This window comes from Nelusetta ayraudi, unplaced genomic scaffold (genome assembly GCF_046127955.1).
Source record: "Nelusetta ayraudi isolate G7.1 ecotype Tasmania unplaced genomic scaffold, CSIRO-AGI_Nayr_v1 ptg000004l, whole genome shotgun sequence".
Classification (NCBI taxonomy): Eukaryota; Metazoa; Chordata; class Actinopteri; order Tetraodontiformes; family Monacanthidae; genus Nelusetta; species Nelusetta ayraudi.
The window spans coordinates 660,697-688,550 of record NW_027466054.1 but is presented as its reverse complement, the minus strand read 5'-3'; the positions used below and the strand labels follow the sequence as shown (position 1 = coordinate 688,550).

At 45.1% G+C, this 27,854-nt stretch overlaps 3 protein-coding genes and 1 long non-coding RNA gene across 5 annotated transcripts; 1 reads left to right on the top strand and 3 right to left on the bottom strand.

The window, feature by feature from the left end:
* Window positions 1–104: 104 nt before the first annotated feature.
* On the bottom strand, window positions 105–3,276 carry eef1b2 (eukaryotic translation elongation factor 1 beta 2). Its single transcript, XM_076042005.1, has 7 exons — window positions 3,119–3,276; window positions 2,522–2,644; window positions 2,319–2,448; window positions 2,163–2,229; window positions 1,088–1,213; window positions 829–896; window positions 105–223 (listed from the first exon to the last, which is right to left on the bottom strand). The coding sequence occupies exons 1-7, from the start codon at window positions 3,196–3,198 to the stop codon at window positions 137–139; spliced, it is 681 nt and encodes a 226-aa protein (XP_075898120.1). The 5' UTR covers window positions 3,199–3,276; the 3' UTR covers window positions 105–136.
* Window positions 3,277–10,747: 7,471 nt separating this feature from the next.
* LOC142898036 (uncharacterized) lies at window positions 10,748–11,732 on the bottom strand. The gene is made up of 2 exons (XR_012928521.1): window positions 11,449–11,732; window positions 10,748–11,329 (listed from the first exon to the last, which is right to left on the bottom strand). It is a non-coding gene; the product is annotated as an uncharacterized LOC142898036 (long non-coding RNA).
* Window positions 11,733–15,682: 3,950 nt separating this feature from the next.
* arl11 (ADP-ribosylation factor-like 11) lies at window positions 15,683–26,973 on the top strand. Of its 2 annotated transcripts, none has more exons than XM_076042023.1 (5): window positions 15,683–15,837; window positions 16,229–16,294; window positions 16,374–16,489; window positions 16,559–16,736; window positions 26,222–26,973. In XM_076042023.1, the coding sequence occupies exons 1-5, from the start codon at window positions 15,805–15,807 to the stop codon at window positions 26,342–26,344; spliced, it is 516 nt and encodes a 171-aa protein (XP_075898138.1). In that variant the 5' UTR covers window positions 15,683–15,804; the 3' UTR covers window positions 26,345–26,973. The 2 variants fall into 2 exon arrangements, with proteins under 2 accessions (XP_075898138.1, XP_075898132.1); XM_076042017.1 differs by lacking the exon at window positions 26,222–26,973 and adding an exon at window positions 17,354–17,543 and having other exon boundaries at window positions 15,684–15,837.
* LOC142898764 (caveolae-associated protein 2-like) lies at window positions 20,707–25,954 on the bottom strand. The gene is made up of 7 exons (XM_076041960.1): window positions 25,646–25,954; window positions 24,782–24,922; window positions 24,595–24,696; window positions 22,319–22,582; window positions 22,101–22,253; window positions 21,181–21,845; window positions 20,707–21,085 (listed from the first exon to the last, which is right to left on the bottom strand). Exons 1-6 carry the CDS (start codon window positions 25,859–25,861, stop codon window positions 21,435–21,437), a joined length of 1,287 nt encoding a protein of 428 aa, XP_075898075.1. The 5' UTR covers window positions 25,862–25,954; the 3' UTR covers window positions 20,707–21,085; window positions 21,181–21,434.
* Window positions 26,974–27,854: the final 881 nt, after the last annotated feature.

Sequence of the window (27,854 nt, the reverse complement as noted above, 5' to 3'; positions counted from 1 at the left end):
GCATCTCATGAACATCTTACGGCGTCACGCACTATACCAAGCGAGCCAAGTGACGTCACGTGTCGCCCTGATGACAATCAATGAAAATGAAAACAACGCACTGCTTTTGTTTGACTGGTTTTATTTTGGAGCACGTTCAGATCTTGTTGAAAGCTGCGACATCCATGGACTGGACATAATCCTCGAACTCGGAGATCTTCTCCTCCAGGATGTCTGTGCCCACCTGCAGAGCACCAACTACAGGTGAGTCCAGTATCACATGACACCCACAGTGACTTGTGCTGTGTCTCAATTCAGGGTCTGCACCCTTCAGACCGAGTGTCCTCCGTCTGAAGGAAGTGTTCTTCGAGTACCCAGCCTAGAAGGACGGACCAAACCCTGCCTCCCCGGTCACCACCCGGGACGGTCTAGCCTTCGGCGTATTTCCTCATTGCGTCACCGCCGTTTTCATAGCGTCAAGCTAACCATTGGTGCACCATCTATCGAAAAACCCGATCTTAAAACTGAATCTTACATTGATGTTGTCTTTGCCAGTACATGCCACTAATTTCAGCTGACTTCCCAGGATCCCACAATGCTTTGCAGCAGCACGCAAAGCATCATGGGATACATAAGTACACAAAGGATAGTAGCGGTGCATCCTTGGAAATCGTCTAAAACGAGTGCGCATTCCAAGTACGCATTTTGAGCGTCCTAAGCACCCTTGGGAATTGGGACAAGACTTCGCGCAGTGCTACGACGCAACTTCCTTTCAAAATGCGCACTTCAAGGATGCAGACCCTGAATTGAGACACAGCACAAGTTAACGTTACTGTTGCTGCCACTCACCTTGTCGTCCTCCACCACACAGCCGATCTGGAGCTTCTTGATGCCGTAACCCACCGGCACCAGTTTGGCTGAAACGACGAGATCACAGCTTATTCAAGACTCAGTGAGTCACTTCACAACTGATTCAAGACTGAATTTCATCTGCACGTGTCAGATTAAAAAGGTGTCATCTGGTGTTCAGCCGAAAGATGGTGAAAGAAATCATCATATGGTCTGCAGAGGCTCTGATTGGTTAATGGTGGTGGGAGGAAGTTCTTACACTGGCCCCAGATCAGCCCTTCCATCTGGATGCTGCGGACACACTCCTCCAGCTTGGCCATGTCCGTCTCGTCGTCCCAGGGCTTCACGTCCAGCAGCAGCGACGACTTGGCGATCAGCGTGGGCTCTGAGGGGGAGGGGCAGTTAGCGGTTAACATGGGGCTGGCACAAGAACAAATAGAACCGAAAATACAATTTTTCCATCGGCGAGCAGTGTCGATTCTTGGCGGAACTGACGGGGCAGTACACACAAGTGAGCAGCGCAGAGCATTCAGCGGATCATACGCAAGGTGACAATGAGATACTGTCTGACAGCCTCTTACTTTGTTATTTAAACTGAAACTTTCTCCCTTTACACCATCAGTGTACTCAAGAGCAGGAGAAGCAGAAGGAAAGTCACAGACTAACGCAGCACAAACATAAAAAAAAAATTATGTTCTGGTATGGCTTATGAGATCAGGCCACTGTTTTATTTATTTGCAGATTTATAAGAACAATATTGTTTGAGGCCACTGCTGTTCTTTTTTAAATGTATGGTTATCCTTTGGCTGATAGCAGTTGGTACTGCAATTTAAATTCTGTGCGAAGAGATGTTGAAACGCAGTGATGTGTGGAACACATTCCGATAATGTAGTGAATTTAAAAGTACATGGGTTCTGATTTTTTTTATTGTAGTACCGAATTAGCATCAAGAATCGTGGAAATTCACAGGTATTGTATGGACTATTGAAATTCTGGTATCGTGACAACCCTACATGGGGCTAACCCAAAGCTAGCAGACAGGCAACATGCTTACACGCTGCATGTACTGTTAAAACACTTTTTCCATTCAGTTACACTCCACATATATTTTTTACTAACTGCCTCAGTGAACAGTGCATCTTCTGCATTTATAGAAAACAAAACGAGGTTGTTTTCTAGGGTTTCAGACTGTAGTATTGTGTTGCTGCTGTGAAGGCTGTTTGTGCCGTTTGCATCATCTCTTGGACGCATCTTTCCACTCTTGTCATTTCACTGCACATCCAGCATTAGACTAATAAAGTTCTTAACTCTTGAATTAGACTGGCTGCACCTACTTTTGGCCTTCTTGGCAGCGTACTCGGCCAGACGCTGCTCCTTGACCTTCTTGGCCTCATCGTCCTCCTGCAGGACCAGAGGGACACGTCACAACCAGTCGAACCCAGTCAGAACCCAGTCAGAACCCAGTCAGAACTAGGTCACTGCAGTCGCACCTCGTCTGAACCAAAAAGGTCCAGGTCATCATCGTCGTCGTCTTTGGCAGCTGGGGGGACAGGGCCAGAGGTGCTGTCAATCACCCCGGCCGGCCCATACTGACCCAGGGGCTTCTTAACACCTGGGAGGCTTGACAGGAAAGTGGGTGGGGCTTAGCTCTCGGTTCGGGCCAGGACGTAGGAGGAGGACGGGAGAGCCTCACCTGGTCTTCTGGTCATGGTAAGACCTGATGTGGTTGTACCACCGCAGCGCGTGGCACAGGTCTGTGGTAGGCGGGGCCTTGAGCACTTCAAAGACCGCCACGTCGGCCTGCGAGGGGACGTACCTGAGGACGGGCGATAACACGTGACGTCACTCTTTAACCATCGGCTCACTGCAGAAAAATACACACATTGGCCGGCGTATTCTAGGCCTTAAAACTACTTTAAACTGCACACACTGGCCCGAGCTGCGTTCACACAACCCCCCACACGCTCACTGTGCGCCATGTGGATATCGGCTAGCTACAATTAGCATGCTGCTACTTCACGTTAGCAATTCCTCAATGTAGAATTGCCAACTCGAATCTTTCGTCCTCAGCTTTGTAAACCGGAAACACTTAAGCCTGACTCGCTTCGACTCGCTCGAATTTTAACTGCGCTCAATTCTCCTGCTAGCTGCTAACCGCTAACCACAGGTGGTGCAGCAGAGCCAAAATGGCGGTGGCGGTACGGCCTTCACTGCTTCTTCTTCTTCTTCTTCCTCTTCTTCTGTCTATCTCCTCTATCTCCTCCTTCTCCTCCTCATCTGCTCCTCTCACCCTTCGATGTAGCTGCGGTCCGACAGGAAGTCGTTGAGCACTTTGAGGCCAGAGGCTGATTTCAGGTCGCCGAAGCCCATGATGAGGTGCAGGAGTGTCGTTCCTGAGCGGAGCGGCCGAAGGAAGGAAGGAGGAGCCGGGCAAGACGAGGCTTTATAGCCGAAGAGACTCCTCCTCAGCGTCGCCTTGGAGGAAGAGGAAGCGGAAGGAGCTTCCTGGCCGGGCCTTTCAAATTTAAAGTACGACTAACAAGCGGAAACCTTTTACAGTAAAACCGTTCAGAAATTATTTTTGTCAAGTAGGATTCCGTCATCCAAGATGAATAACTTAGCCGCGTTCAACCAATCCACAACACGTGTGTCCAGCCAGGCTGAATCGGTTGCACCATAAAATCCAGGATGTATATGTATATGTAATGAGCACATACGTATTTATCTAGCCAAGTGAAACGTATCCTGTATAAGCGCTGATTCCTTAAATAGACCCCCATTATCGAGGCCAGAATCAAGGATTCGCCATGACAACGAGAGCGGCGTCCTTTTCCCCGTCCGAGGTAGAAATCTTCACGGAGGATTATGAGGAGGTAAAAGAAGAAATGCAACACCACCACAGCGATTAAACAGAGAAACGCGTGGCAAAGTATCGCAGGCCGTCTGAATGCGTAAGCAGTGCACAAATACGAACTCGCTGCTCCGCTGAAATAATAATAATAATAATAATAATAATAATAATAATAATAATAATAATAATAATAATAATAATCCTGACTAGAAACGTTAGCTCCGTTTTTGCAACCTGGGAAACAATCGCTTATAACTCGGCCATTTCTGCGTCTACATGAAATATATTGGTATCGTCTTTTAGATGAGGGCTTTAGGAATCTAAAGGGTCTGTAGGGTCATATACCGGAGTGTGAATAACGGTGTAGGCATGGTCAGCTAAAAAACGGACAGCACATTTTTACATTTGGGCAATTTTCAATCATTATCAATCAAATATCTCACTTCCTGTTTTTCGTGCAAAACATTAGAGCATACAGGATGTAGATCTTGAGGAGAAGAACGTGTGGGTTTTTGTTGCACGAATTTTCGATGTTCCTAGAGGGCGCTATGGGTATTTTAGTATGCAGGCGTTTTAGTCAATTTTTATCGTACAGCGACTGTCAAGGGCTATAAAATCAAAATGGGGCAAAACGCTTCCGGATCATTCTTTTTATGTTGTCCTTCTGAAGGTCTAGTCTGTGTAATACAAAAGGTTTCAAACTGTGACTATTTACATTTGTTGTGTTCTGGGATTCTTGATGATGAGAGGCCTAACCCACCGTCCCGCCCTCTTCCCTCTGTCCCTTTTTTTTTTTTTTTTTTTTTTTTTTTACAAAAAAACAGAACAAATCCTGGTTCACTTCTAATTTCCCTAAACTTAACAACAATAAAACTAAAGTAGTCCTCATTCCCTTCAAATCCATACTCAACAAGACAAACATGACAAATCTTAAAATAAATAAAGGTCAATTGAGTTACGATGGTGTCTTTTTGTTTCATGTTTGCACCTTTTGGCCTACAAAGAGATGACACTAAGGACTGAAATTATGAAAGATTTTATCTGTAATCCTACCTTAGTGCTTGGAGGTTGAAACACTAGCATCATTCATAAGGTTAGAAGAAAGGTGCTTCATGTACCCTGAAATGCAACTTCTCAGAAATATTAAAACTTTATGGTAATAAAAAGTGAGAAGAGTAACGGTTGAATTATCTATCCTTTAAGGTAGTAGATATTGACTTCTGGTATCTTTTGAGGGATGGCAGCTTAATTAGATAGCTCCCAACAAGAGTATTTAAAACGGCCTCAAAGTGAATAAACAAACCACCGAAGTGCACAACAACGGAAAAAAAAAATCAAATGTTTTAAAAATTATTTCCGTGAGAGCCATACAATATTTGTAATTTTAAAATTAGTAACTCTTACAACTAAATACAGAGATTTTGCCAAACTGGAGTCTGAAGGAAGCGCTGGGGCCGTTTCCACATCTAACCTCCGCGCCTCTCCTCTCCTCTCCTCTCCTCTCCCTTTTTCACTGTGTCTGTGGTGCGTGGGGGCAACTATCCTGGCATCAAAATGTTGTTTTAATGCTGTGAAGAAAATGAAAGTATGAGAGCGAATTACAAAACCGCCACACGCACGTAGTGTCCAGAAATGCCACTGCCTGCGCTAAACTTGCGCACAGTGGCACTTCTGCTCTAATTGTGTGATGACCCTCTCAAACGGTTTTGCCTGTTATCCCTCTGTGTGCCGGTGTGAGGAGGTGTGTCAGGAGAGATTGGTCACACCTGAATCTCTTTTCAATCCAGGCTCCTCGTCCTTTATAAAATGGCTGCCACCACAGCCATCTCTCTCTCCCTACACAGCAAGCAGGATGCTGGTTTGGTCATGTTTGGGATTGCATTTGTTTAATTATTTTTGTTCATAGTTTTACTTTACTCAATAAATCTTTTGTTTAATTCAATTCTGTGACTCAAGCCTGGTTCATGACAAAGTGGGGGCTCGTCAAATCCAAATTAGTTTTGTGGGAGATTCACACAGAGCTTTGTGCTGTGGGAGAGAGGTTGGTTCAGTCTTTTGTCCTTCAAACATTTTGTTTTGTAACCGTGCAGGTCATTTGTTTTTGGCATTGTGGTTTTGGAGTTTCTTTCCCCTGTTAGGTCTAGATGGCGGGTTCTGTTTAGGGAATCTGTTGAGCTTTCATAAATAGTGTGGTGGTGAATGTGGGCAGAGCTGATTCGTTTGTTTCAGCTCAGGAACACCTCAGTGGCTTCTGGAGGATCGCTACTTTTGCTGCCCACTGATTTAGTGTGTATAATAACCACTCGCAATTAGCCACTGGAAAACTAGGGTGGAGATAATTAGTTTTTGGGTTGAGGTAGTGGGGAATTGAACTCTATTTTTTTCCCATTCTTTTCTCTCTTTGTGCCATTTGAGAAGTAGGACCTTGCACTGTTGAGTGACCTCTACTTTGGGTGAGTAAATAAAAATTACTTTGGTAGAGGAATTTGTTGAGGCTCCTCCAGTGGAGTTATTGGAGCGATGCACGAAGGACCAGTTGATTAAGCTTGCTGAATATTTTAAGATTGAATTGACTGACAAGCGTTTGAAAGAAAAATATTAATGTTATTTTGAAAAGTAAAATGGTGGAAGAAGGAATCTTGTCTGTTGATGACCTGGTTAAACCCAGTCTGATTTTTTTTTCCCAGTGGAGACCCCTACAGGTTTAACATTTGAACAACAAAAGCAACTCTTGCTGTTAAAATTTGATCATGAAACCAGAATGCAGCATAAACAATTAGACCTAATAAAAGCAGGGAAGTTGTTGGGTGAGGGTGGTGTTCAGGAAAAACCTTTGTTTAATGTTGCAAATAACCTGAAATTACTTCCTAAGTTCAGAGCATGAGCCAGACCTGTTTTGTTTTTTTTCACTGTGCTCGGTGCTTCAGGTGCTCAGGAGTGGTCTGATGAAGAGTGCACCTTGTTATTGCAGTGTGGGCTAACAGGTAAGGCACTGGAGGGAGGCCTATGCTTCTTTGACCGTTGCTGAAAGTAAGGAGTACAAGAATGTCAAATCTGCAGTGCTGCAGGTGTACGAGTTGGTTCCGGAAGCTTATTGTCAGCGCTTCTATGAAGAGAAGAAGGGACAAAAATCTACAACACGGTGGAGGATGCGACGGCGGACCTGGCCAGTCCAGGGATACCGGTGAAAATCATTGAACCGCCGGCGACCCTCAGAGAGAAACTACAGGGGTGGTCATCGTGGCAGAGCGCGGGGGAGAGGAGGAGCTGCAGGATACAAAGAGAGGCTGCAAGTATTGAGACGGGAAGTTAACTGGAGCGACTTAAGGTGAAATGTTGAAGAAGTGGACTATATGTTGAAATATAATTAATGTTGGGTAAAATGGGTGGGAATTTTCTTTTGTTGGGGTGGATCACAGTTGAAGGCCCCCAAGCTCAGGGAGTTAATAGGGGTTCTCCTTCAGTGACTAAGGGAAGTGGTGGATTTATTGCACTGCTGGGAAGTGTGGCTGGGAGCATTCATGCTTTGGTTCCGTTTGGTTTCTTTTCATCTTTTCTTACTTGTTCTTTTTTCATGGGGGGTTACCTGCTGTTGCTATGTTTATGTTGAATGTGTAATTTATGCATCCACATGGTTGATGATCCAGTGAAGATTATTTCTTTTAATGTCAAAGGGGTTCTAAACGTGATTAAGTTGAGTAAGATATTAAGCAAACTAAAAAAGAAAAAGCTCAAATTGCTTTACTTCAGGAGACGCACATGAACCAAACGGATCATCTACGGTTGAGAAGAAAGGGTTTTAAACATGTCTTCTCCTCATCTGTCAAACATAATCATGAAAGAGGAGTGGCTATACTAATCTCTAGTTCACTCATATGAACACATGAACCAGCGACGATGAAGGCAGATTTTTTTTTAGGATTATAGGAAGGATAGAGGGGTTGGAAATTACAATATTAAATGTATATGCTCCTCCTGGGAGTGACTGGGTTTTTCTTTACAGAAAAATGTCCGATTTAATGGTTGGCTCGCAGGGCACAGTTGTCTGTGGGGTAGACTTTAATTTCAGACTTAATCCCACAATAGATTCCTCGAAGTCAGCTCATCAAGATACTCCACTCACAAAAAGTGAACCTGTATTTGGAAGAATTGGGAATAATTGGTGTGTGGAGAGAGCTACACAACAACTGGAGATTATACACACTGTTCAGGTTCATTCAAAGTCTATGCCAGGCTTGATTATTGTTTTTATGTTTAACGTGGATATATTTAAGATTAGAGAATTTGAAATTTTAACAAGGGATTTATCAGACCACAACCCTATCGCTCTCTCCCTACGGGTGACTAGGAAAAAATGTAACATCCCATGGAAATTTAATTCGGATATATTTAACAACCCCAGCATAGTATCTAAAATTAAGGAAAACTTAAAAAGAATTTCTAGAAATTAACGACACTGGGGAGGTGTCACCAACCATTATATGGGATACACTTAAGGCTGTAATGAGGGGTAAATCATATCACCTCTTATTTAAAGAAAATGAAAGGCTAGAAACTAGTACATTTACAGGCCAAACTAAAGATAAAACAATGTGAAGATGTAAACAATCCAAATTCTACTGTAAAACAGGAAATTAGGAAAATACAAGGTGAAATTAATGATATATACACACAGGAGGTCCAGAAGAACTATTATGAGAGATATTATGAGTTAGGAGGAAAATCAACAAAATACTTGGCGTACAAATTACGTAAACAGGAAGAAAGTGCTATATATAAGATTAAGAATCCTAAAACAAACAAAATTGAAACTAAAATGGAAAATAAATAATAAAACCTATTACAGGAGGAAATCCATGCCTCTATCACCAGACTAAAGGTTGGAAAGGCAGTGGGACCAGATGGCTACAACGCCCTGTGGTATCGCAACCTAAGGTCAGAACTAGTCCCACTACAGACATTTAATTACGTTTTACAGGAGGGACTAATCCCGCCCTCCTGGAGAGAGGCAACTATCACTGTCATCCCGAAAGAGGGCAAAGATGTAAAAGAATATGGGAATTGGGGTGAATTCCAATTCCTCCCTTAACCCGCAATCTCAAAAATGCGTGCTCGCGCGAGGTGCAGGTTCTGTCCCGATTCTAAGAACGTCAAGTTGAGGGACGAGTTTAAGGGCTGTATCGCACTCAATATTGAGATTCTCCGGCACCACCCTTGGCAGTAAGGGCTACCCAGAAGGCATTGCGTATTTTCGCCAAGACATCTTCGAAAAAGATGGCGATGTAAAAGCGAGCTACAAATGGAAGTATTTTCTTAATTAATAAAGATATAAATATTACGAAACCATTTTATTGTCTTAGTTTAAGACTTTTTTTATGGATTATTGACATCGTTGTTGCGTAACTTTTTTTTTTTTTACTTTACGAGGTTTGTCAACCGGACCGGCGGTCCCGGCTTCACGTTACTTGTGTACCTCGTTGTGTAGCGAAGGAGGACTTCTTCCTTTTTTGCCGTCTTTCACTTTTTCTCCTTCTTCTTCGTCGTTGTCGTCTTCTTGACAGACTGGACGTAGCTTTGGTGTAAGGCCGCCCCCCACAGTCTGAAGACGTAACTGCACTTAAGGGGTGTCCCATTTCTAAGCCCTTACATTTATTTTTGAGGGCCAAGATTGAGGGCCAAGATTGAGGGCCAAAGATTGAGGGTTAAGGGCGAGGGTTGAGATTGAGGAGTTAAGGGAGGAATTGGAATTGGCCCTTATTGTCCAATCAGTGTTCTCAATTTAGATTATAAATTGTTCACCTCTATTCTCACCCGCAGATTGGAGAAGCAGCTGCCTGACCTCATCAATTTAGACCAGACTGGTTATATTCATTACAGATAAACAACTGATAAGATCAGAAGAATACTACACATTATAGGACAAATACAAAATGATAAAATTGCAGCAATTATTGGGAGTTTAGATGCGGAGAAAACTTTTGACTCTGTCAGATGGACTTTCGTATGCAAGGTGTTGGGGAAGTTTGGCTTCCAGGAAAAATTCATTAAGGTGATTCAAACGCTCTATGATAAGACCCTCAGCCCGTATCAAGGTTAATGTGTCCTTTAACTTAAGTCGTGGGTGCAGGGTTGTGCAATCTCACCACTCCTCTTCGACCCATTAGTTGAAGCGCTGGGTCAATCAATAAGACAAAATGAAAACATCAAGGGTATTGTAATGTCAGGAGTCGGACACAAGGTGGCGATGTTTGCAGATGACGTGTTGGTTTGCCTTGGGGAGTTGGAGGGATCATTTAACAAACTGATGTCTGCTTTGACTGACTTTAGCTACCTCTCGTGATACAAAGTTAACATCTCAAAGACCCAGGTGATGACGTTAAATTTTACAGTTCTGTCTTCTCTACTCAAGAGTAAGTAAGTAGGTAAATTGGGAAAATGAGAACATAAAATATTTAGGGATATGTTTGACCAGGGATCTTTCCGAACTCTTCTGGGCAAACTACCTATCAATATCTTCGGCGATAAAAGCAGACCTGCACAGATGGAGTCTGGTACCCTTTCTAAGCTTCAGTTCAAGAATAAGTGACATCAAAATTAATCTACTTCCCTGACTACTTTATCTATTTAGGAATTTACCTGTTGAAGTAAGTGAGGATTCATTCCGTGATTGGGACAAATGGATCTCCAGGTGTGTTTGGCAGGGTCGAAAGAATTAAATACGCTGCAACTAGCGAAGGAAGCTGGGGGGATGGGTCCATGAGAACTATTACTATGCCGCTGAGATTACCCCCCTCCTATACTGGAGCAACGAACCGTATACGGCATTTGGAGGGAGTTGGAGTCCAAACTGTCAGACTCATTTCCAATTCAAGCTGCAATCGCAGATGAGGGCCTAATGCGTAAGCTGCAGGGGCTGGGGAACCCATGGCTGACCCACTCACTACTAACTTGGCAGAAGGTGATTAATAAGTGTGTGTAACACTAATTATATGTTTGGCTACAGTTAAATGTAATATAACAGACTAATGCAAGGAGCTGTGTGAGTATTAATGAAACACAAACACAGAATTGAATGTTCCGGTAGTATATTTAACAAAAGATGCTTGAAATTCTTCAAGATAACAGTCAGAGAAAAAAAAAGAATAATGTAGCAAATCAATTAATCAGTCAATTAATAAAGTCCTACTAGTAGTAATTCAATCAATCAATTGCAATTTTCTCCAAGGCACCTTTTAACTTATCATATATATCATACTTTCACAATATGGAAATCATTCAATCACTTGAAAGAATTTTAACCGAATAAACAAAAATCAAAAGGCACCATCAAAGTAAATCAATTTCTCACTACAATGGGTTATGTGAATGTGAATGTAATTGTTCTCATTAACAGTAAGGCCAGTTAAGTCCTACCACACCACTGGGAAGGCGCATGAAGCAGCAGACAGGTGTGAGGCCGGCCAATGTGGTAGATGAAGCTTGGTCCACAAAGTTAAATTTCAGTTTTTCCAAAGGTGGCTCGCCATCTAGTCTGAGTTCCAGTTCTTCGTCTCCAGAATCCAGGTTTCTTTCAGTCCTTAAAAGCCTGACCGGTGTCCAGCCAAAGGAGTTGATCCACAGAAGCAACACATTCGGATATTCGCAAGAGTACTGTGGAGTTGTGGAGTGGTTGGGAAAGCTTGTTAGCATTAACATGGTAGCACAAGTGTGTTATCATTACCATGGTTGCTAGACCGCTTCCATACTAGTACTTAGGAGATGGAACTCACCAATTCTATGAAAAGGAAGTGAATCATAGGAGAGGACAAAAGCCTTGCATGGTTTTTGGCTCTCCTGAGAGATGTCCAGCACGTTTATTTTACAGACTTTTTTAGAATCAAGTTTGAGTGGTTCTGCTGCTTCAGGTGGATGGCTTGGTGAGTAATGAATGAACAGGTGGTGTGGTGTCACTTCCTCCTCCACCCAGCAAACAGGAAGGATGACAGATCTCAGCATCTGATTGGCTCAGGTGTTGTGAGTGATGGGTGGAAAAGCCAACAAGGAGGAGGTGAAAAGTGACGTCATGTTGGACAACCATGAACTATTAAAGTGTTCCAGGATTTTATGAGTGCTGCATGTGACATACACAGAATGCTGAGGCTGTTTAGATGGTTTGACATGACTCCAGCTTTAAATCGTGGTCAACGCTTGGTCTCACAACATTCTTGTCACTCACTAAAAAAAAAACTTTGTACACAGCTTTGATGTTCTGCACGAAAAACACAGATTGCAACAAAATGATTTTCAGAGATATCAGCAGCTATGTTCCTACATCAACTGTGAATGTAAAATGACAGGCCTCTCAGATGTCGAATCAGAATTTTTCCACATCCTGAAAAATGCCTTGACCATTGACCCCGCCCACCTCCATTTCTAAATTGTACACAGCTACATCCCATGCCACCAAGCAAAATATGCAATACATAAAAGATAAATGGGAAAAGGAGACATGGATGAAGATCTCTGAGGAGACTTGGGGCAACATATGGTAATTTCAATGGTCAACATCCAACTCCATGGCTTGGAGAGAACATTGCTGGAAGAACATCATTACATACTTCAAGACACCACAACAAGAAAAATATAAAGGCACAAACATGTCATGCTGGAGGCAATGTGTATCGACAGTAGCTAACCACTACCATATCTTTTGGGACTGCCCCAAATTGAAAGGGTTCTGGAAAGGTTCTCCTTGAAAGACTGCTGGTCTTTCAAGGAGGGGAGGCTCATTTTCAGCCTACATTATAAAATGCATTCGTTTACTTATACGTAAATTCTGCCCTCAATTGCTTTCAAGAAAATGACCAGGAGAGCTAGGCTGCTTAAACTGCCTTGGCCCATTGTGTTGTGGGTTCAAGACTTGAGCTGCTTTAAACTGGAGAAGCTCCTCTCTACAACTGTAGATGTAGCTCAAATTGTTGCCACCAATGACAAGTTTGTACAGCTGAGGTATTGCACTGTCCAACTCCATGTCTTTCAGAAACACCAAGAAATCACACAGCTTTCCTCTGTTGCCCTGCAAGTCCTGGTTTGAATACAGGACTCGAAGTTCAGACCTCAGTCTCACTGAATCAAAGCCATAACTTTTTAGGACACATATTATCTGCCATTATGTGAAGCTTGCTGGCAGTTAGCTCGCTAGCTGGAGCTACTGCGCGAGGCTTGTATGAAGTGTGACCGCCTGTGAGTGCTTTGTGACGGGGGAGAGACACAGCCGCTCCCGCTGTGTCAGAAGTCAGAGTCTCGCAACACAAGCAGCTGCAGTCTACAGAAACATCAGAAATAGACGCTAGAATTGTCGCTGGATGTTTTTAACAAAGACAGAGTCTTCGGATCAACTCAAAACAACGGAATGAAAAACTTGAAAACTGCTTCGGCTGATGTTTATACCTCAAGATCGTTGATTTGCTCATTTCACTGTCAATCAAAAAAGGGCTCCGCCTCAAACAGATCATCCAATCATCATGCAGAAGCTGAGCATCCGGGCCATGGATATATTATAAGAACTGGATACCAGACCGGCAATATGGCGGCGGGACGATTTTTCCCAGTGGCCACTCAAGGTACTGCAACAAAAAAATTCCATGGGACCAAGAGGCATTTTCCCCATTGACCGCAATACAAAAATAAACGTCTGTAAAAAGGCTAGCAGGACACCTCCTGCCAAACTCATGCTTTATAATATAACCTTTTTATTGTATATTTCTATTCATAGACTTTTTGTCTCTCTGAATAGTTTCTAAAGGCTAGAAAATCCCCACAAAAGTCTACATTCTGATAGTAACGTCACGGCTTTGTACGCGCACGTTCAAAGATTGTGCGAGCTATATCCCGGGAGCGCGTATTATTATTATTATTATTATTATTATTTATAAAATTTCGAAACAACATCGTCAGTTGTTAATTTCCACGTTTGTACGGTTCGTGAGCACACACGTCTGTCAGTGACGGTCTCCACACTGACACAACTGCTTATGCTCTATTATCCCATCAATGCAGAAGTCAAAAAGTTTTTTGGACCCACGCGCTGGGTGAGCAACTTCATTGAAATGAATGGGACGCCATCTTGGACTCTGGGGGCTTGGTCCGGGCCAGCCGAGGCCAGCCCACTGCCCCATAGACCCCCAGAGACGCTGAGCGTCCGATGGGCGGGACAAAGCCTAGCATTTATACAATGGCCGTCAAGTTTCGCTGCAGTTGAACAACCCACTCTATACTTCCCCATTGAATTCAATAGACGCTCAGCGTCTGCACGAGGGGTGGCCAAACTTTATTTGCAATGGGCCACATGACAGAACTGCATCGTGTTGGCGGGCCACGAAAGTGTTGTTGACGGGGGGGTCGGAGTGCTGGTTGGAGATTGGGGACAGAGACACGTAGCGGGCTGTAGTTTGGCCATGCCTGGTCTACACGGTCTCAGCACTGTGACGCTGAAGGGATGAATGAGAAGAAAGTCGTGTCAGTTACCTGTGATAAGAAGCTGATTCTGAACAAAAGATGAACGCGTTATATCGCATATTTAGAGAATGAAATGTACACACAACAGTACATATTTGACCAGCAATGATTTTCTGACATTTTAGGGGAAGCTGAGCTTCCCTTGCAGTCTTAGAGCAATCGCCTCTGTTCTGGAAGGATATTCGGTCTTCATTAAGCGCAGCTTTTAACACCCAAATACCTCTTAATTTTGAGGCCTTGTATAGGTCATGTTACTTTTTTAAATATAGGCGAGAGATTAAGTTATTGCAATGGTTTTTGGTGGCAAGTAAAGAGACCATCACTACGAAATGGCTAGCCCAGACACCACCTACTCTAGATGACTGGTTTGGAACCATCCTAGAAATCTTTAGGATGGAAAAATTGACCTTTCAATTAAGAATTCAACAAGACAAATTCTACCAAATCTGGAATAAATGGATTTTATTTTTTAAGCCCCATGAGAGCAGAATTTTCATGATCTTACTGGTATGGTATTTTTTTCTTCCAATTTACTGATTTCATTTTTGTATGGTTAGTATGTTATATATACATGTATATATCATTATTATTATTACTATTCATTTTTTTTCCTTTTTGTGGCAGCGGTTGACCCTCCGGTTCCTATTTGTTGTTCACTGTTCTTGTGAACTGTTTATCTCACAAATTTATGTTGTATCAAAATCTTATTACAAAGTAGTATTTGTCATTCTACCGGTACAGGCTTAAAGAGGAAGTTGGCTGTTTTCCCAGGAGTGCAAGATACCAGGACATAAACAAAAAATGGAAGGACTTTAATCTATATCATCTTTAATTCTGTTGGAATGTGCAATTTCCCTGTCCATTCCAAATAAAGATAGAATTAAAAAACAAAAAACAGATAGTAAGTATCACAATGACATTGAATTGAAATAAATGTACAACGATAATAAACTAAGCATTTGCAGCTCGTGAGGGGTGAGGGTGTAAACCTCAATAAAATGTGGCAAGCCAAAAAGGAACCCCAGATTCTCGGGTAATAGTCATGCACGCTAAACATTTGGCCAACGGGATATCCCCTAGGCCAAGTAGCCAGGGCGCATGACCAACTGGAGGCATAGTGACAGGACCGTCAACTGTCACAAAAAGAACCTCATGTTACTCTTTGATGTGTATTCATGTTTATATGGGATGTGTATTTTTTTATATATGATGCATGGGAAAGTATAAGTTATGTTATAAATGATCAAATGATTGCAACATTACCTCAACTAATTTATCTATAATGATTGAAAATAAATGATTCCAAACATTGAAATAATGACAGTGGTCTAACGTGATAACAATATGTAGCGTTCAGTGGAATAACTATTAGTTTCTGTTGGCGGTGACTGCTTACTGAGATAACCCTGGAGCTACTTCCAGTTGCCATGATGGTGAATCACAACCCTCACCTGGACACAAACATGTGGTCCAACCTGTCCTGCAGTTACCCGACTCACTCTGAATGGATGCTGCTCCCCCATTGGATGACTGATCAGTAAATCTGAGCACAGCTGAACGCTGTGGGACCAGGAAGTTACTAGTTTGAGAGTCTTAACCAGAGGAGACGGAATCACAAGTAAAGAGTGATGGGTCAGACCAGCAGCTGCACTTCTGCTCAGGTGAGTGAGTCACCTGGACTCAACCAGAACCACCTGTCCCGGTGATCTAGATCTGTGTCTAGCACACAGGATGTCTGACAGCTGGAGACTGAAATAGAAAACGGGGGCAAAACAGGTTTTCATCTACGTTTGTTGAACAACTGGACTTGTTTTTTTTATTGTGTTGATTTTAATACTAGTTCACATCATGGATTTTCTTTTTTTTAAGACATGGGCTAAGGTCATGTGCAACTGCTAACAGCTAACCGCTAACTGGTTTGACCTGCCTCCAACTCTGAACGTCCTCTGGCTTTCTGTGTGTATGTGTGTGTGTGTCTGTGTGTGTCTGTGTGTGTCTGTGTGTGTGTGTGTGTGTCTGTGTGTGTGTGTGTGTGTGTGTGTGTGTGTCCAGGTGGTCTTGGTGGGCCTGGACTGTGCTGGGAAGTCGACCTTGCTGGCCAGGCTGCTGACTGGACAGGTGAGTCCTGCCCAGGTGCTGCACCTTCCTGATTGGTCAACAGGTGAATATGTTTCTCTGTCGTTTTTTTTCCCCTCAGCTGATGGAAACGTCTCCGACCATCGGGTTCAACGTGGGAACGTTGGATGTGGACAAGAAGACATCTCTGACGGTGTGGGATGTTGGAGGCCAGCAGGGCATGAGGCCCAACTGGAGGTAACCTCACCTCCCCACTCCTGACCCCTTACCCGCCTCCATGAGGTCACGTTCTCTGCTCCTCTTCAGGTTCTACCTGGACGACTGCCAGGCTATAGTGTTCGTGGTGGACAGCAGTGAGCCGTCCCGCTTGCCAGAGGCCCAGAAGGTCCTGAAGAAGGTCCTGAAGAATGAAAAGCTGAGGAACGTTCCTGTCATGGTTCTGGCCAACAAGAAGGACCTGCCGGACTCCATGACCATCCGAGAGGTACCCAGAAGTACTCACACTGTGTACATAAGTGAAAGTATGGAAACTACTCTGGTAAAAGTACTAATTCAACTTCTTTACTCAAGTAAAAGTAAGAAAGTACAGTTTCTAAAATGTATTTAAGTAAAAAGTATATATATTTTTTGTCATTACTTGTTTATAATTATGCCAAAAAAGGAAAGATTTGTCTCAAAATAATGTAGACTGAAGTGACCCCAGTGACCCCAAAGCCGATGATTTCCTAAAAAAATGTCCCTCAAAAACATGATGCACTTTTCTATTGAACTACACAAGAGCAGAGTTCAAGTGGCTCCACTTTGAACAGCAACTACTGGAAATGACTGAACAGAATTTGTATCTTTGAAACAGTTTTAAACACAAAAAAGGTGTGCGTTTTCATTGTAAGAATCAAAAAGTACACATATCTGTGTACACACATAGGGAGACACAGTAACAAGTTGTCAGAAAAAGAAATACTCAAGTAAATTACAGATACCTGACAAATGTACATGAGTGCAGTAACAAAATATTCATACTTTTTTACTTCTCCACCGCTGCCTCCCCCTCCTCGTGCTCCTCTGTGTTCTCCCCCTCCTCCTCTTCATCCACCCTCAAAGATCTCCACTCAGCTTCAGCTGCCCTCTTACACCGACCGGCTGTGGGAGATCCAGGCCTGTAGCGCCCTCCAGGGGCTGGGCCTCAAGCAGGCCTTCATGTCCATCAGCAAGCTGATCAAGAAGACCTGAGGAGGACCGAGGGTCGGGGGGCTTTATTTATATTTATTAAAAACTTTATTTAAATGACAAATGTTTGGGCCGTTACTCTGAAACACGAAGGTCATTTATGCTCGTTTGAAGGTCGAACTTGGTCCTAAATCACGATCATTGAGCAGCCAATGACAGATGACATCATCTCCTGCTGCCAGCCGCAGAGGACGACTTGATGAGTTCAGGGGAACCAACAGTCTTAAAACAAAACTCCAAATCCCTGTAATCCTGAAGTACTGTGGAGTAACAGCAGGGAGAGTTGTTGCTCCTTCAGACCTTCACCATGTCCTCAGTCAGAGATGTTTCAGTCACTGGATGTGTCTCAATTCAGGGTCTGCAGCCTCCGTCAGTCGGCGGGTCCTTCGGAGGACGAACCCAAACCCGCCTCCCCAGTAACCATATGGGACGGTTTAGTCTTTGGTGTATTCCTGGTTGCATCACCGCCGTTCCTAGGATTCCATAGGATCAACCTAACCATTACTCAGTATTAGCAGTCACATATTTTAACTAAATAACATATTATTTAAATATAAATAATATATACACATAAATAATATGTTATATGACGTTTGATGTTCAAATAAGTAAAAAACCCTATGGTAAAAACTTAATATTTTATGTGAAGTACTTTATTTATAAATTTATATGTTGTGTCTTTGCCAGTAGATGTCGCCATTTTCAGCTGGAGTCCCAGGATCCAAGGATGGTTTTCAGCCGCACGCAAAGCATCCTGGGCTACGGGAGGCCACAAAGGACAGTAGTGGTGCATCCTCCAAATCGTCTAAAAGGAGGACGCATTTGAAGGGAGGATTTGGAGCATCCTTCGAATGTTAATGAATTGGGACAGGCCTTTGCGCAGTATTGTGACGTAACTGGCCTTCAAATGCAGCTTTCGAAGGCAGCAGACCCTGAATTGAGACACAGCCACTGAGGTCCCGGCTCCATGTTGTGCTCAGCAGTGGCGCCTCCAGAAATTTTTCATAGGGGTGGTCAGATGGGGACACTTAAAATCTTGGGGTGGCACACCAAAACTAAAAGCCATAATTTCAGGATATCATTATACTGCTGTAGTAAACCAGCCAGTAGAAAACTATCAGAAAGACTAAAGGAAATGCTTACTGATATACTTTGGTTTATTGTGCTACATTTAATGTTACTAATGATCTAATGTGCACAGACTCTGCTCTGCTCTTGACTGGGAGATATCTATGCTAAACCAGAGGCAAAATCAGTTATTCTGACATTAAAATAATAATAATAGTGGTAATAATACATGTCAAAAACCCGTCAAAAAGCTGCTCTAACAGGTGCTGTAGCGGCACTATTTAGCACTTAAAAAGCAAACGTTACGACGCATACTTCCCTCTCTTCTTTTACGAAAGAATATTTTGACTTCATGGCTTATTTTGACTTACTGAGGCTCGGCTCCAATCGGAGCCATGCCGATCGGAGCAGAGGGAGCCGAGCCGATGGGAGCGCTCTGATTAGAGCCAAGTTCAGTTTTTTGCTGTGAGTGAGGGAAGATCAAAAGCGGCTTGCCTGGCTGACTGCGCATTTGGGATGAAATGGTCAGTACCCTACTACAATCTATACTTGCCAGTGGGGTGGCCAGTAAATTTATATAGGGGGCCCTGGCCACCCTGTGGTGGCACCATTGATGGTCAGAGTGCAAAGGGTTGTGACCCCTGACCTCCCGCTACTTCGTCTTCCTGTGTGGCTGGTGCTGGAGGTGGTGCAGGCGCCTCAGAGACCCCCAGGACTGAAGCAGCAGCAGCAGCGGCACCAGGACCCACAGCCCGTTAAAGAAAACCAGGTAGAGCCACAGGTGCATCCAGTGAGAGGTGTCCAGGTGAGGGCTGCCTAGCAGCCAATCAGGACAGAAGGTCATCCAGCCGCCGTACAGCTCGCACACGCTCAGAACGATCTGCAGGAAGTGCCTGTAGGACAACAGCAGTCTGAGTACTAGAGTACCTCAGCAGCGCCACCTGTTGGAGGGCTATCAGCTGCAGTGCTGCAGTCCTGCAGTAGTTGTTGTACTGTAGTACTGCACTAGTTTCACCTGTAGCGTTGCTGTAGTTTTCCTGGTAGTTTTACCTGTAGTGCTTGTCCTTGAGAAGAGCGTGGATGAGCAGCAGACCCAGCAGGGAGTCGAGGACAACAGTGAGGATTTCGATGGCGACGATGGTGGGGTCAGAGATCAACCAGCGGCTGTCCGCCTTGCCATACTCCTTCCCTGCAGACGGAGGGATGAAGAGGAGGAGGAGGGATGAGCAGAAGGATGCAGTAAAGATGGACGAGTCTCTTCTTCCTCCTCTCCCTCCTTTTGGACTTACAGAGTTCAGCAAGAGGACCTTCAGATGACTCCACTGTCCCCACGAGGGACATGTAGACAAATGGCCCCTCCTGGTGGAAAGGCAGTCAGACAGTCAGACAGTAAGACAGACAGACAGACAGACAGGTGGTGGTGGTGGGGCTCCTTGCTCCTGATTGGTCCTACCAGGGTCAGGTGAACGATGATGTCATAGAAGAGCCACAGTAGGACCCACCAGTCCACCCTAGAGCTGCGGCCGCCGTAGCGCCGTGCTAGCAGCAGGGCTACAGCTAGCTGCAGGCTACATGCTAGCAGAGACAGCAGGGAGACCAGAGAGAGGCCAGGGGGTGCTGTGGAGCCCATCTTTAATCTTCCGTCTGACCTCCTCCTCGTGGTGATGTTACTCCGTGAACCTTTCTCCCTCTGACTACTTGAAGAGACTCAGCAGGTTCCACCCCCTCATGGCTGCTTGCTGAGGCAGTAGGAGGCCACACCCACAGCCCTCTGATTGGCCCTGGAGGAGAACACCCTCCTCTGCTGATCCTGACCTCTTTCCCTCCTCAACGGGAAGTTGAAGGTGGAGAAGCGCCGCCCCCTTGTTGACTCTTTGGAGTTCTGCTCTTTGGACTCTGGGCTGCTGGTCGTGTGACTAGCTGGTCATGAGACCAACTGAGCTGCACTCTGTGAGCATGCTCAGTATTCAGCTGCCTAGATTCAGGACGTCCAGATCAACTGATGTTGTTGTTGTTTCTGTTGATTTCATGATGTGACACCTGTGATCATGTGACCTCATTCAGACAGTCAGTGAGACAGACAGCCAGTCTGTGAGTCAGTCAGTGAGACAGTCAGTCAGTCAGTCAGTCAGTCAGTGAGACAGACACAGAGACAGACAGGTGCTCCAGACTTTAATTTGTGATTCCACACACCCGATGAGCGGGACTCTCACAGGTACACTATGTGAAACAGGAAGTGCTCTTTGGCAGCAGGAAGCTAGCATCGTTGTTCAGAAAAGAAGAAGAAAATTTAATACGAGCTGCTGGTGGTTAGAAGCTTTGACCAACGATAGTGAAACTCTGAAGACTCAAAGCAGCAACAAATCCTCAGTGATTCGATTGATGGATGATAAATTATCATCAGTTCCTCTGTGAGAACTCTGTGATAATGTGATTGGTCGGCCTGGTCTTAGCTCAAGTTCCTCCAACATCTCAGGAAGCCTTCAGGAACACAAGAGGAACTCTAGAGGAAAGCAGGTGGAACCACTGGTGTGGAACCTTTGAGGCCCCTGGAGGTGATCCAGGAACTCTGACTTTTAGATAGAAGGTCAGAGGTCACAGCCTGAAGGCCGATTCTCTGTGCAGTGCCAAACAATAACTACTAGAATGAGCAGCTTCTTGGCCATCTCCAGGTTACACCCGGACTTGCTCCTGCTGAGTGGAGCTATTGGATCCTTCAGGCCAAAGAACTGGTCAGAAATGGTACATTTACAGAGGTCAGTCAAAGTTACAGAAAAAGCATTAAAAGTTTCCATAAAGGATTTTTAAAATTGTTGTAAATTCTTTCAGTTGGAATTTTGGTGATTCAGGACATTCAAAGACTTTCTTTTAAAATAATCTGCTGAATCTACTGTTGGAGGAACTCCTTCAGGTCCTTCTGCTCCCCCCCTTCCTCCTCCACCTCTTTCACCTCCTCCTCTTCTCCTGCTCCCCTCAGCTCCTCATGCAGCACGGTGGAGGACAGAGCGTACTCCTCACTCACACCTTCTGAGACCAGCGACAGGTCCTGCTTTACTGCTGAAGCCTCCTCAGCTCTTCCCTTCTCCATCTCTCTTTCATATTCCTCCTCCTCCTTGAACTCCGCCCCCGCCTCCACCTCCACCTCTTCCACTCTCCCTACCCCCTCCTCGCTATCCCCCTCTGGAGCCAGCTGGGCGTGGACCTCGGTGAAGGACACGCCCTGGTCGGGGCTCTGCTGCTGAACGTCGTCGGCCTGGAGGTTCTCGTCTGTCGGCCGGGAGTCGGAGCTGCTGCGAAGCTGGAACAGAGGTCAGAGTTCAGACAGGAAGTGGAGGAACAGAAAACTTTTCTCAGAGGAAACACTGACTGAAGGCCCAGATGGATCATGATGGAGGGAGATGGATCATGTGATTCCAGGAGGACCTTCATGACCTTCATGACCTTCAGAGAGTGTTTCTCTGAATCTGATCCAGGAAAAGGTTTCCTATGTGAACTCGACTGGAGAAGCTCCAGCTGAACTCTGGAGTGTCTGTGTGGATGAAGGTGTCAGTACCTTCCTGATGCTGAAGGTCAGAGGAGAAACCTTCAGACCGGACGTTTTCTGTTTGATCTTCTCACGCTGCTCCTGGGAGACAATCTTTGTCCCGATCTTGGTCATCTTCTTCTCGATGTTGTGCTTGGAGAAGGCCTTCTTCAGACTGTCCACCTGGAGACAGATGCCCTGTTAGACCTCTGGACCATCTGGACCGTCTGACTGACAGAACTGCTCACCTTCTTCAGACTGGAGAGCTTTAGCTTCTCCGCTCTGGATCTCTCCATGTTCTCCAGATCCTGCTGCGGGATGTCATCCTCCTCCAGGTCTGCCTCCAGACCCACGTCCTCATCTGACGACAGCTGGATGGTCTGCAGTTCCCCCTCCTGGGCCTGGGAGCCATCAGTGCCTGGCGCCAGTTCCTCACATTCCTCCAGGATCTCGTCACGGGGGAATGGAGGAGGATCCTTGACGTAAACACTGGCAGGGATCTCGTTCTCCTCCTGAGGGACATGAAGGCCGAGTGAGAACTGGAGGAGGATCCCTGGGGAACCTGGAACTCTAGAGGAACCTGTGGGAGGAACCTGGCTGAAGATCTGCTTTAGACTTCAGCGTGTCTTCAAGGTTAGCTGATAAAGGGCCTGGATTGTCTCTGCTGCTGTGGAGACCACCATTCTAACGGACCACCACGCCCTTGGAGAAATGTTGGAATGTTTGGGAAGTGTCGGAATGTTTGGTGTCAGTGAGAAGAGCCGGGAATAACCTTGACCAGACCAGAGAAATTACAGCCCTTTGTGCGTCACTGTCCGGCCCACGTGAGGCAAATCATAATTTAGAGCATGTAGGCTATTAGAAAAAATGTATACCACACATACAATAGAAATGTGTTCCTTTTATTTTGAAAAAAACGTTTCGTTCGTACTACTTCCATATGGACACACATGCGTGACCATGAGCAATGAGGTGAGCAGCGACAAGTGACGCCAGCTCGGTTCCATTCGAGGCTCACGGCAAGAAAAGAAAAGTTGATAACGAGTGCCATGTTTTCAACAAGACACAGACTGCCAAGAACCTCTTTACAGAATACTGAAGGTAAAGCTGTGTGCTTAATTTGTGGTTCACAAGTTGCTGCGTTCAATGATTGCAATTTGACTCGCCACGACATGAGCAAACATGAGGCTGAATACAGAAGTCTGTCTGATGAAGCGCACATGCAAGAGTCTGATGCGTTGCTAACAAAACTGCAACTTGCTCACAAAATGGCCCAACACTGAGATGGAGATGGAGGGTTTATCAAGTAGGGCTTGTTGGACTCTGTTGCACTGATATGCCCAGAGAAAAGGGAGCATTTGCGACTGTGCCGCGCTCGGGACGTACTGTAACGAGGCGGGTCGAGGACATCGCTGGAAACTCTGGCTTTGGATGAGAGCTGCGATGTTCGTGACAAAGCCCAACAACACATCTTGTTGCGTGGTATAACTGCAGACTTTCACATCATGAAGGAGTTGGCAGCCATGGCATCAATGAAAGGGAGGGACTACCAGTAGGAGTGACTTGTTGACACAGGTAAATGCATGTTTGGACAAGTTAGCACTGAAATGAGACAGGCTGGCAAGTTGTCTAAATCTGATGTGGAAAAATGTTGGACTTTAAGGTGATTAAGTTTTTCAGTGTTTGTGGAGCTCAACAATTTAAAAAATAAATTGCGTTGATGCAATGTTTGTTTTTATTTGTTACTCCTGTCGGAGTATTTTCTTGTTTGACCTTTACACCACAATTTCACATAGCCTATTTAAATAGAGATGTTTACATACATATATCAACACATATATATATATATACATATACACACACACGCATGCGCGCGCACACACACACACACACACACACACACACACACACATGTATATATATATATATACACATACATACATATATATACACATATACATATATGTATATACATACATATATATATATATATATATATATATATATATATATATATATATGTATATATATATATATATATATATATATATATATATATATATATATACACATATATACATATATATATATATATATATATATATATATATATATATATATATCTATACATATTTATATGTTGGTGTGGCCTCTCTGACACAATTCAGGTTTCTCATGTGGCCCCCTACAAAAATTAATTGCTCACCCCTGACCTTGACGCCCCGCCGCTGCAGTACTGCCGGCCGCCTTAAGGGTGAACTGTCAGAGCAGCAGGTATGGCGCTGACTGCTCCACATTCAGCAGATTGCCATGACCTCTGACCTTCAGTGGCTTTTATTGGCAGCTTAGGCGCAGGAAGTTTAAGCACCAAATAAATTCACGTTATTATAACACGCTCTGCAAGGTTACGCTGCTCAAGGTCACCACACACAGCAACAGGAAGTGTTCTTCAGGAGAACTTCTTCTCTCTGGGAGAAGGCTTACTGGTGTGGTTCTGACCTCTGACCTCTGATCTCTGACCCACCTGGAAGATGAGGACCCTAAAGTTGTTCCTGCTGACCAGGTGGGCGTGGTTGGCCTCCAGCTTCTTCACCTGGGCCCCCTGCCGCTCCATCTTCTCACGAACCTACAGAGACAACAGTTAGTAGCTCTGCCTCCTCCCAGACATTGTTGCTAGTACCGCCAGCTTCCAGCAGGGGCGCTCTGCTCACCTCCTTCATGGTGACGGACAGTTTGCGGCTCTTGTCCAACAGCTTGCTGACGGTGTTGGAGGTGGTGCTGTGGCTCTTAGACAACTTGGTCATGTCAGCCTGGATGCCCCTGACCACGCCCTCCATCTCCACCTGGTGGCACTGAGAACAAGACTGACTGATCAGAGAGCAGACAGCAGGGAGCCAGAGGGAGCCGTCGCCCTTGTATTTTTGGTCTTATGTATTGTGGTCTCAGAGAGTTTGAGTGAGTTCCCGGACGACAACGACAGCCTAACAGGGTAACAGGTAACAATGCTGGAGAGTTTCCATTGTCTCTGGTCTCAGTCTCCACTTCCCCCAAAACAGGAAGTGGTCACTCAAGAGGCCCAAAGATGTCAACGCCCCTCAGAGTCAAAGACCAGAAACTTGCTGGACATGATTGATTCCAAAGAAGGTGTTGCTTGGTCTGAAACCAGGACCAGCGCTCAGCTACACCCCACTACTGGGCAATGAGCTGCTGTCTTTAGCTTCAGCTAGCTGGCAGCTTAGTAGCTGTGTTTAGCTTCTGTTTATTTTTAGTTAGTTGCTTAGCAGCTTTGTTTATATCCAGTTAGCTGGTTAGCAGTTCTGTTTAGCTTCAGTTAGCTGGCTAGAAGTTCTGTTTAGTTTCAGCTAGTTGGCTAGTTAGCTGGATAGCAGCAGCGGCCAGGTCCAACAGCAGGAAATTGACCTGCTGGTTTTGCTGCTGTGAAACCGATCAGACTCAAGTCAAGTCAAAAGCCTGAGACATTCCAGGACGTCAGGACCTGGTGAACTCTGCTCCTGCTCCTGTGTGTGTGTGTGTGTGTGTGTGTGTGTGTGTGTGTGTGTGTGTGTGAGGCCCACCTCCATCCTGCTCTGGTTCTCCTGGACGCCGTCCAGCATGTTGACCAGTTTGTCAAGCAGCGTGAGGACGGTGATGGCATTGACGGGACCATGAGCTACCGTCCCGGGGCTGAAGCTACCCTTTCCCTCCTCCTGCTGGTCCACCTGGTCCACCTGGTCCTGGTCCAGGGTGGGGACAACCAGGTCCTGGCTCTGGTGGCTCTCCGTGGTCACCATGTCCACTGGCTCCTCAAATATCAACTGAAGGAACTTCAGCTGGCGAGAAAACTGTGGAAACTCTTCGTCCCGCCCACTTTCCACCTCTGTGTGTGTGTGCTGCTCGTTCTGGTTGGAATGTTTTCCCCTCCACACCTTTAACTCTTTCACTGCCGTGCAGCTCTGTCAGGAAGTGCAGGAAGTGTGACTGAAAGGCGGAACCTGGACTTCCTACTGTGTGTGTGTGTCTGTGGACCTTGTCGGTAAACTGCAGACACACACTCGTGTTGCGCCGACGCACAACATATCAGTTCATGTCCAAAAAGAAAAGTCAACCGGGAAATGAAGGGTTAATAACTTTTTTTCTCTCTCTCTCTGCAGCCCAATGTCTCTCTGTCACAGCCCGGGCGAGGAGGGGTGTTACTGTGGCAACTCTGTGTGTGTGTGTGTGTGTGTGTGTGTGTGTGTGTGTGTGTGTGGATTGTGGATGGTGAAGTCATGTGAAAGGAAACTGTGTCGCTGCACTGGAAACACCAGAGCGGCAGCAGCAACAGCAGTAGGAGCAGCAGGTCCAGCAGGTCCAGCACGGAGCGCTCTGCCGGAGGAGGAAACAGGGTAGTGGGGGAATTCTCTCCAACACAATACATATGTGGTTCCATGATGTTGTCTCACTTCCTGGAACTGTGTGTTTGGGAATGTCAGGAAGCTCCTCCAGGTCCAGGTCCAGCTCTAGGGAACAACTGCTGTCATGTGAAGTCGTCATGAGTTCACGAGGCTGCTGAAGCCCCGCTCCCTGCCGCCCAACCGGTTTAGGAGCGATACAAGAATGTGATCACAGCCACGGAGTTCAAACAGAGAAAATGAGTCAGTCATTGTCGCCCTCTGGCGGCCGAACAGGGAAGTGTAGCCCTCGGCTCCACTGAGCAGCTCGACTCCTCAGGTGTCCACAAGGTGGTGAACTTGTCTTGTGGTGTTTGCAACAGAGGCCTCAGTCAGTCATTATTCTGTCAATGAGTCCGTTGATCAGGACCAGTGTATTTGATATCAATACATTGTATTTGTATTTGGTATCAATGCATAGTATTTGTATTTGTATTCTGATTGTACAAAACGATTTGAGACGTTTTTGGATGTGATTCAGCGCTGTACAAATAAAAGTTGATTGATTGATTGATTTGGTACAATACATAAAAAGTTTCACTGTTCATATTTCAGGTTCTTTAAAGGAGCTTACTGTTGGTGTTTTCACACTGAATTCTCTCCATTGCTTTGACCTTGGAAATGGTTTTAAATATTCAACTGAACGTTTCTTGTTCAACATGTTGACTGATTTTTGTGCTCTACAAATGTTGACACAACATTTAATCCATGTTATCAAAGTCGTTCAAATGGAGATCAGTGCAGAAATTATTAGGAGACTCCTGAGCAAAACACTGGACACTGTTTTGAGACCCACTTATATTATATTATCATTCATTCATCTTCTATACCCGCTTATTCCCGAGCTCAAGGTCACGGGGGTCTGCTGGAGCCTATCCCAGCTGTCTTAGGGCGAAGGCAGGGTGACACCCTGGACAAGTCGCCGGTTCATCGCAGGGCCACATAGAAACAGACAACCATTCACACTCACATGCACACCTACGGACAATTGTGTTCAATTGACCTCACATGCATGTTTTTTGGAGTGTGGGAGGAAGCTGGAGAACCCGGAGAGAACCCACGCAGACGCAGGGGCTCATGCAAACTCCACACAGGAAGGTCCCAGGTCCAGGCCCCGGAATCGAACCCACAACCTTCTTGCTGTGAGGCGAACCACTGCGCCACCGTGTCGCCCTATGTTATATTATATTATATTATATTATTGGCTCTGCGATGAACTGGCGACTTGTCCAGGGTGTCACCCTGCCTTCGCCCTAAGACAGCTGGGATAGGCTCCAGCAGACGGAATAAGCGGGTATAGAAGATGAATGAATGAAGGATGAATGGATATTATATTATATTATATTATATTATA

What these genes read in the sequence shown, in the direction of transcription:
- arl11 (XM_076042017.1), top strand. Translation starts at nt 15,805, where the DNA reads ATGGGTCAGACCAGCAGCTGCACTTCTGCTCAG. An exon ending in CCAGGCTGCTGACTGGACAG is followed by an intron (nt 16,295 to 16,373) that starts GTGAGTCCTGCC and finishes TTTTCCCCTCAG; the next exon opens with CTGATGGAAACGTCTCCGAC. An exon ending in GGCATGAGGCCCAACTGGAG is followed by an intron (nt 16,490 to 16,558) that starts GTAACCTCACCT and finishes GCTCCTCTTCAG; the next exon opens with GTTCTACCTGGACGACTGCC.
- LOC142898764 (XM_076041960.1), bottom strand. Translation starts at nt 25,861, where the DNA reads ATGGTGACCACGGAGAGCCACCAGAGCCAGGACCTGGTTGTCCCCACC. An exon ending in AGAACCAGAGCAGGATGGAG is followed by an intron (nt 24,923 to 25,645) that starts GTGGGCCTCACA and finishes TCTTGTTCTCAG; the next exon opens with TGCCACCAGGTGGAGATGGA. An exon ending in TGACCTTCAGCATCAGGAAG is followed by an intron (nt 21,846 to 22,100) that starts GTACTGACACCT and finishes CCTCTGTTCCAG; the next exon opens with CTTCGCAGCAGCTCCGACTC.
- eef1b2 (XM_076042005.1), bottom strand. Translation starts at nt 3,198, where the DNA reads ATGGGCTTCGGCGACCTGAAATCAGCCTCTGGCCTCAAAGTGCTCAAC. An exon ending in AGGGCTGATCTGGGGCCAGT is followed by an intron (nt 897 to 1,087) that starts GTAAGAACTTCC and finishes TCGTCGTTTCAG; the next exon opens with CCAAACTGGTGCCGGTGGGT. An exon ending in GTGTGGTGGAGGACGACAAG is followed by an intron (nt 224 to 828) that starts GTGAGTGGCAGC and finishes GGTGCTCTGCAG; the next exon opens with GTGGGCACAGACATCCTGGA.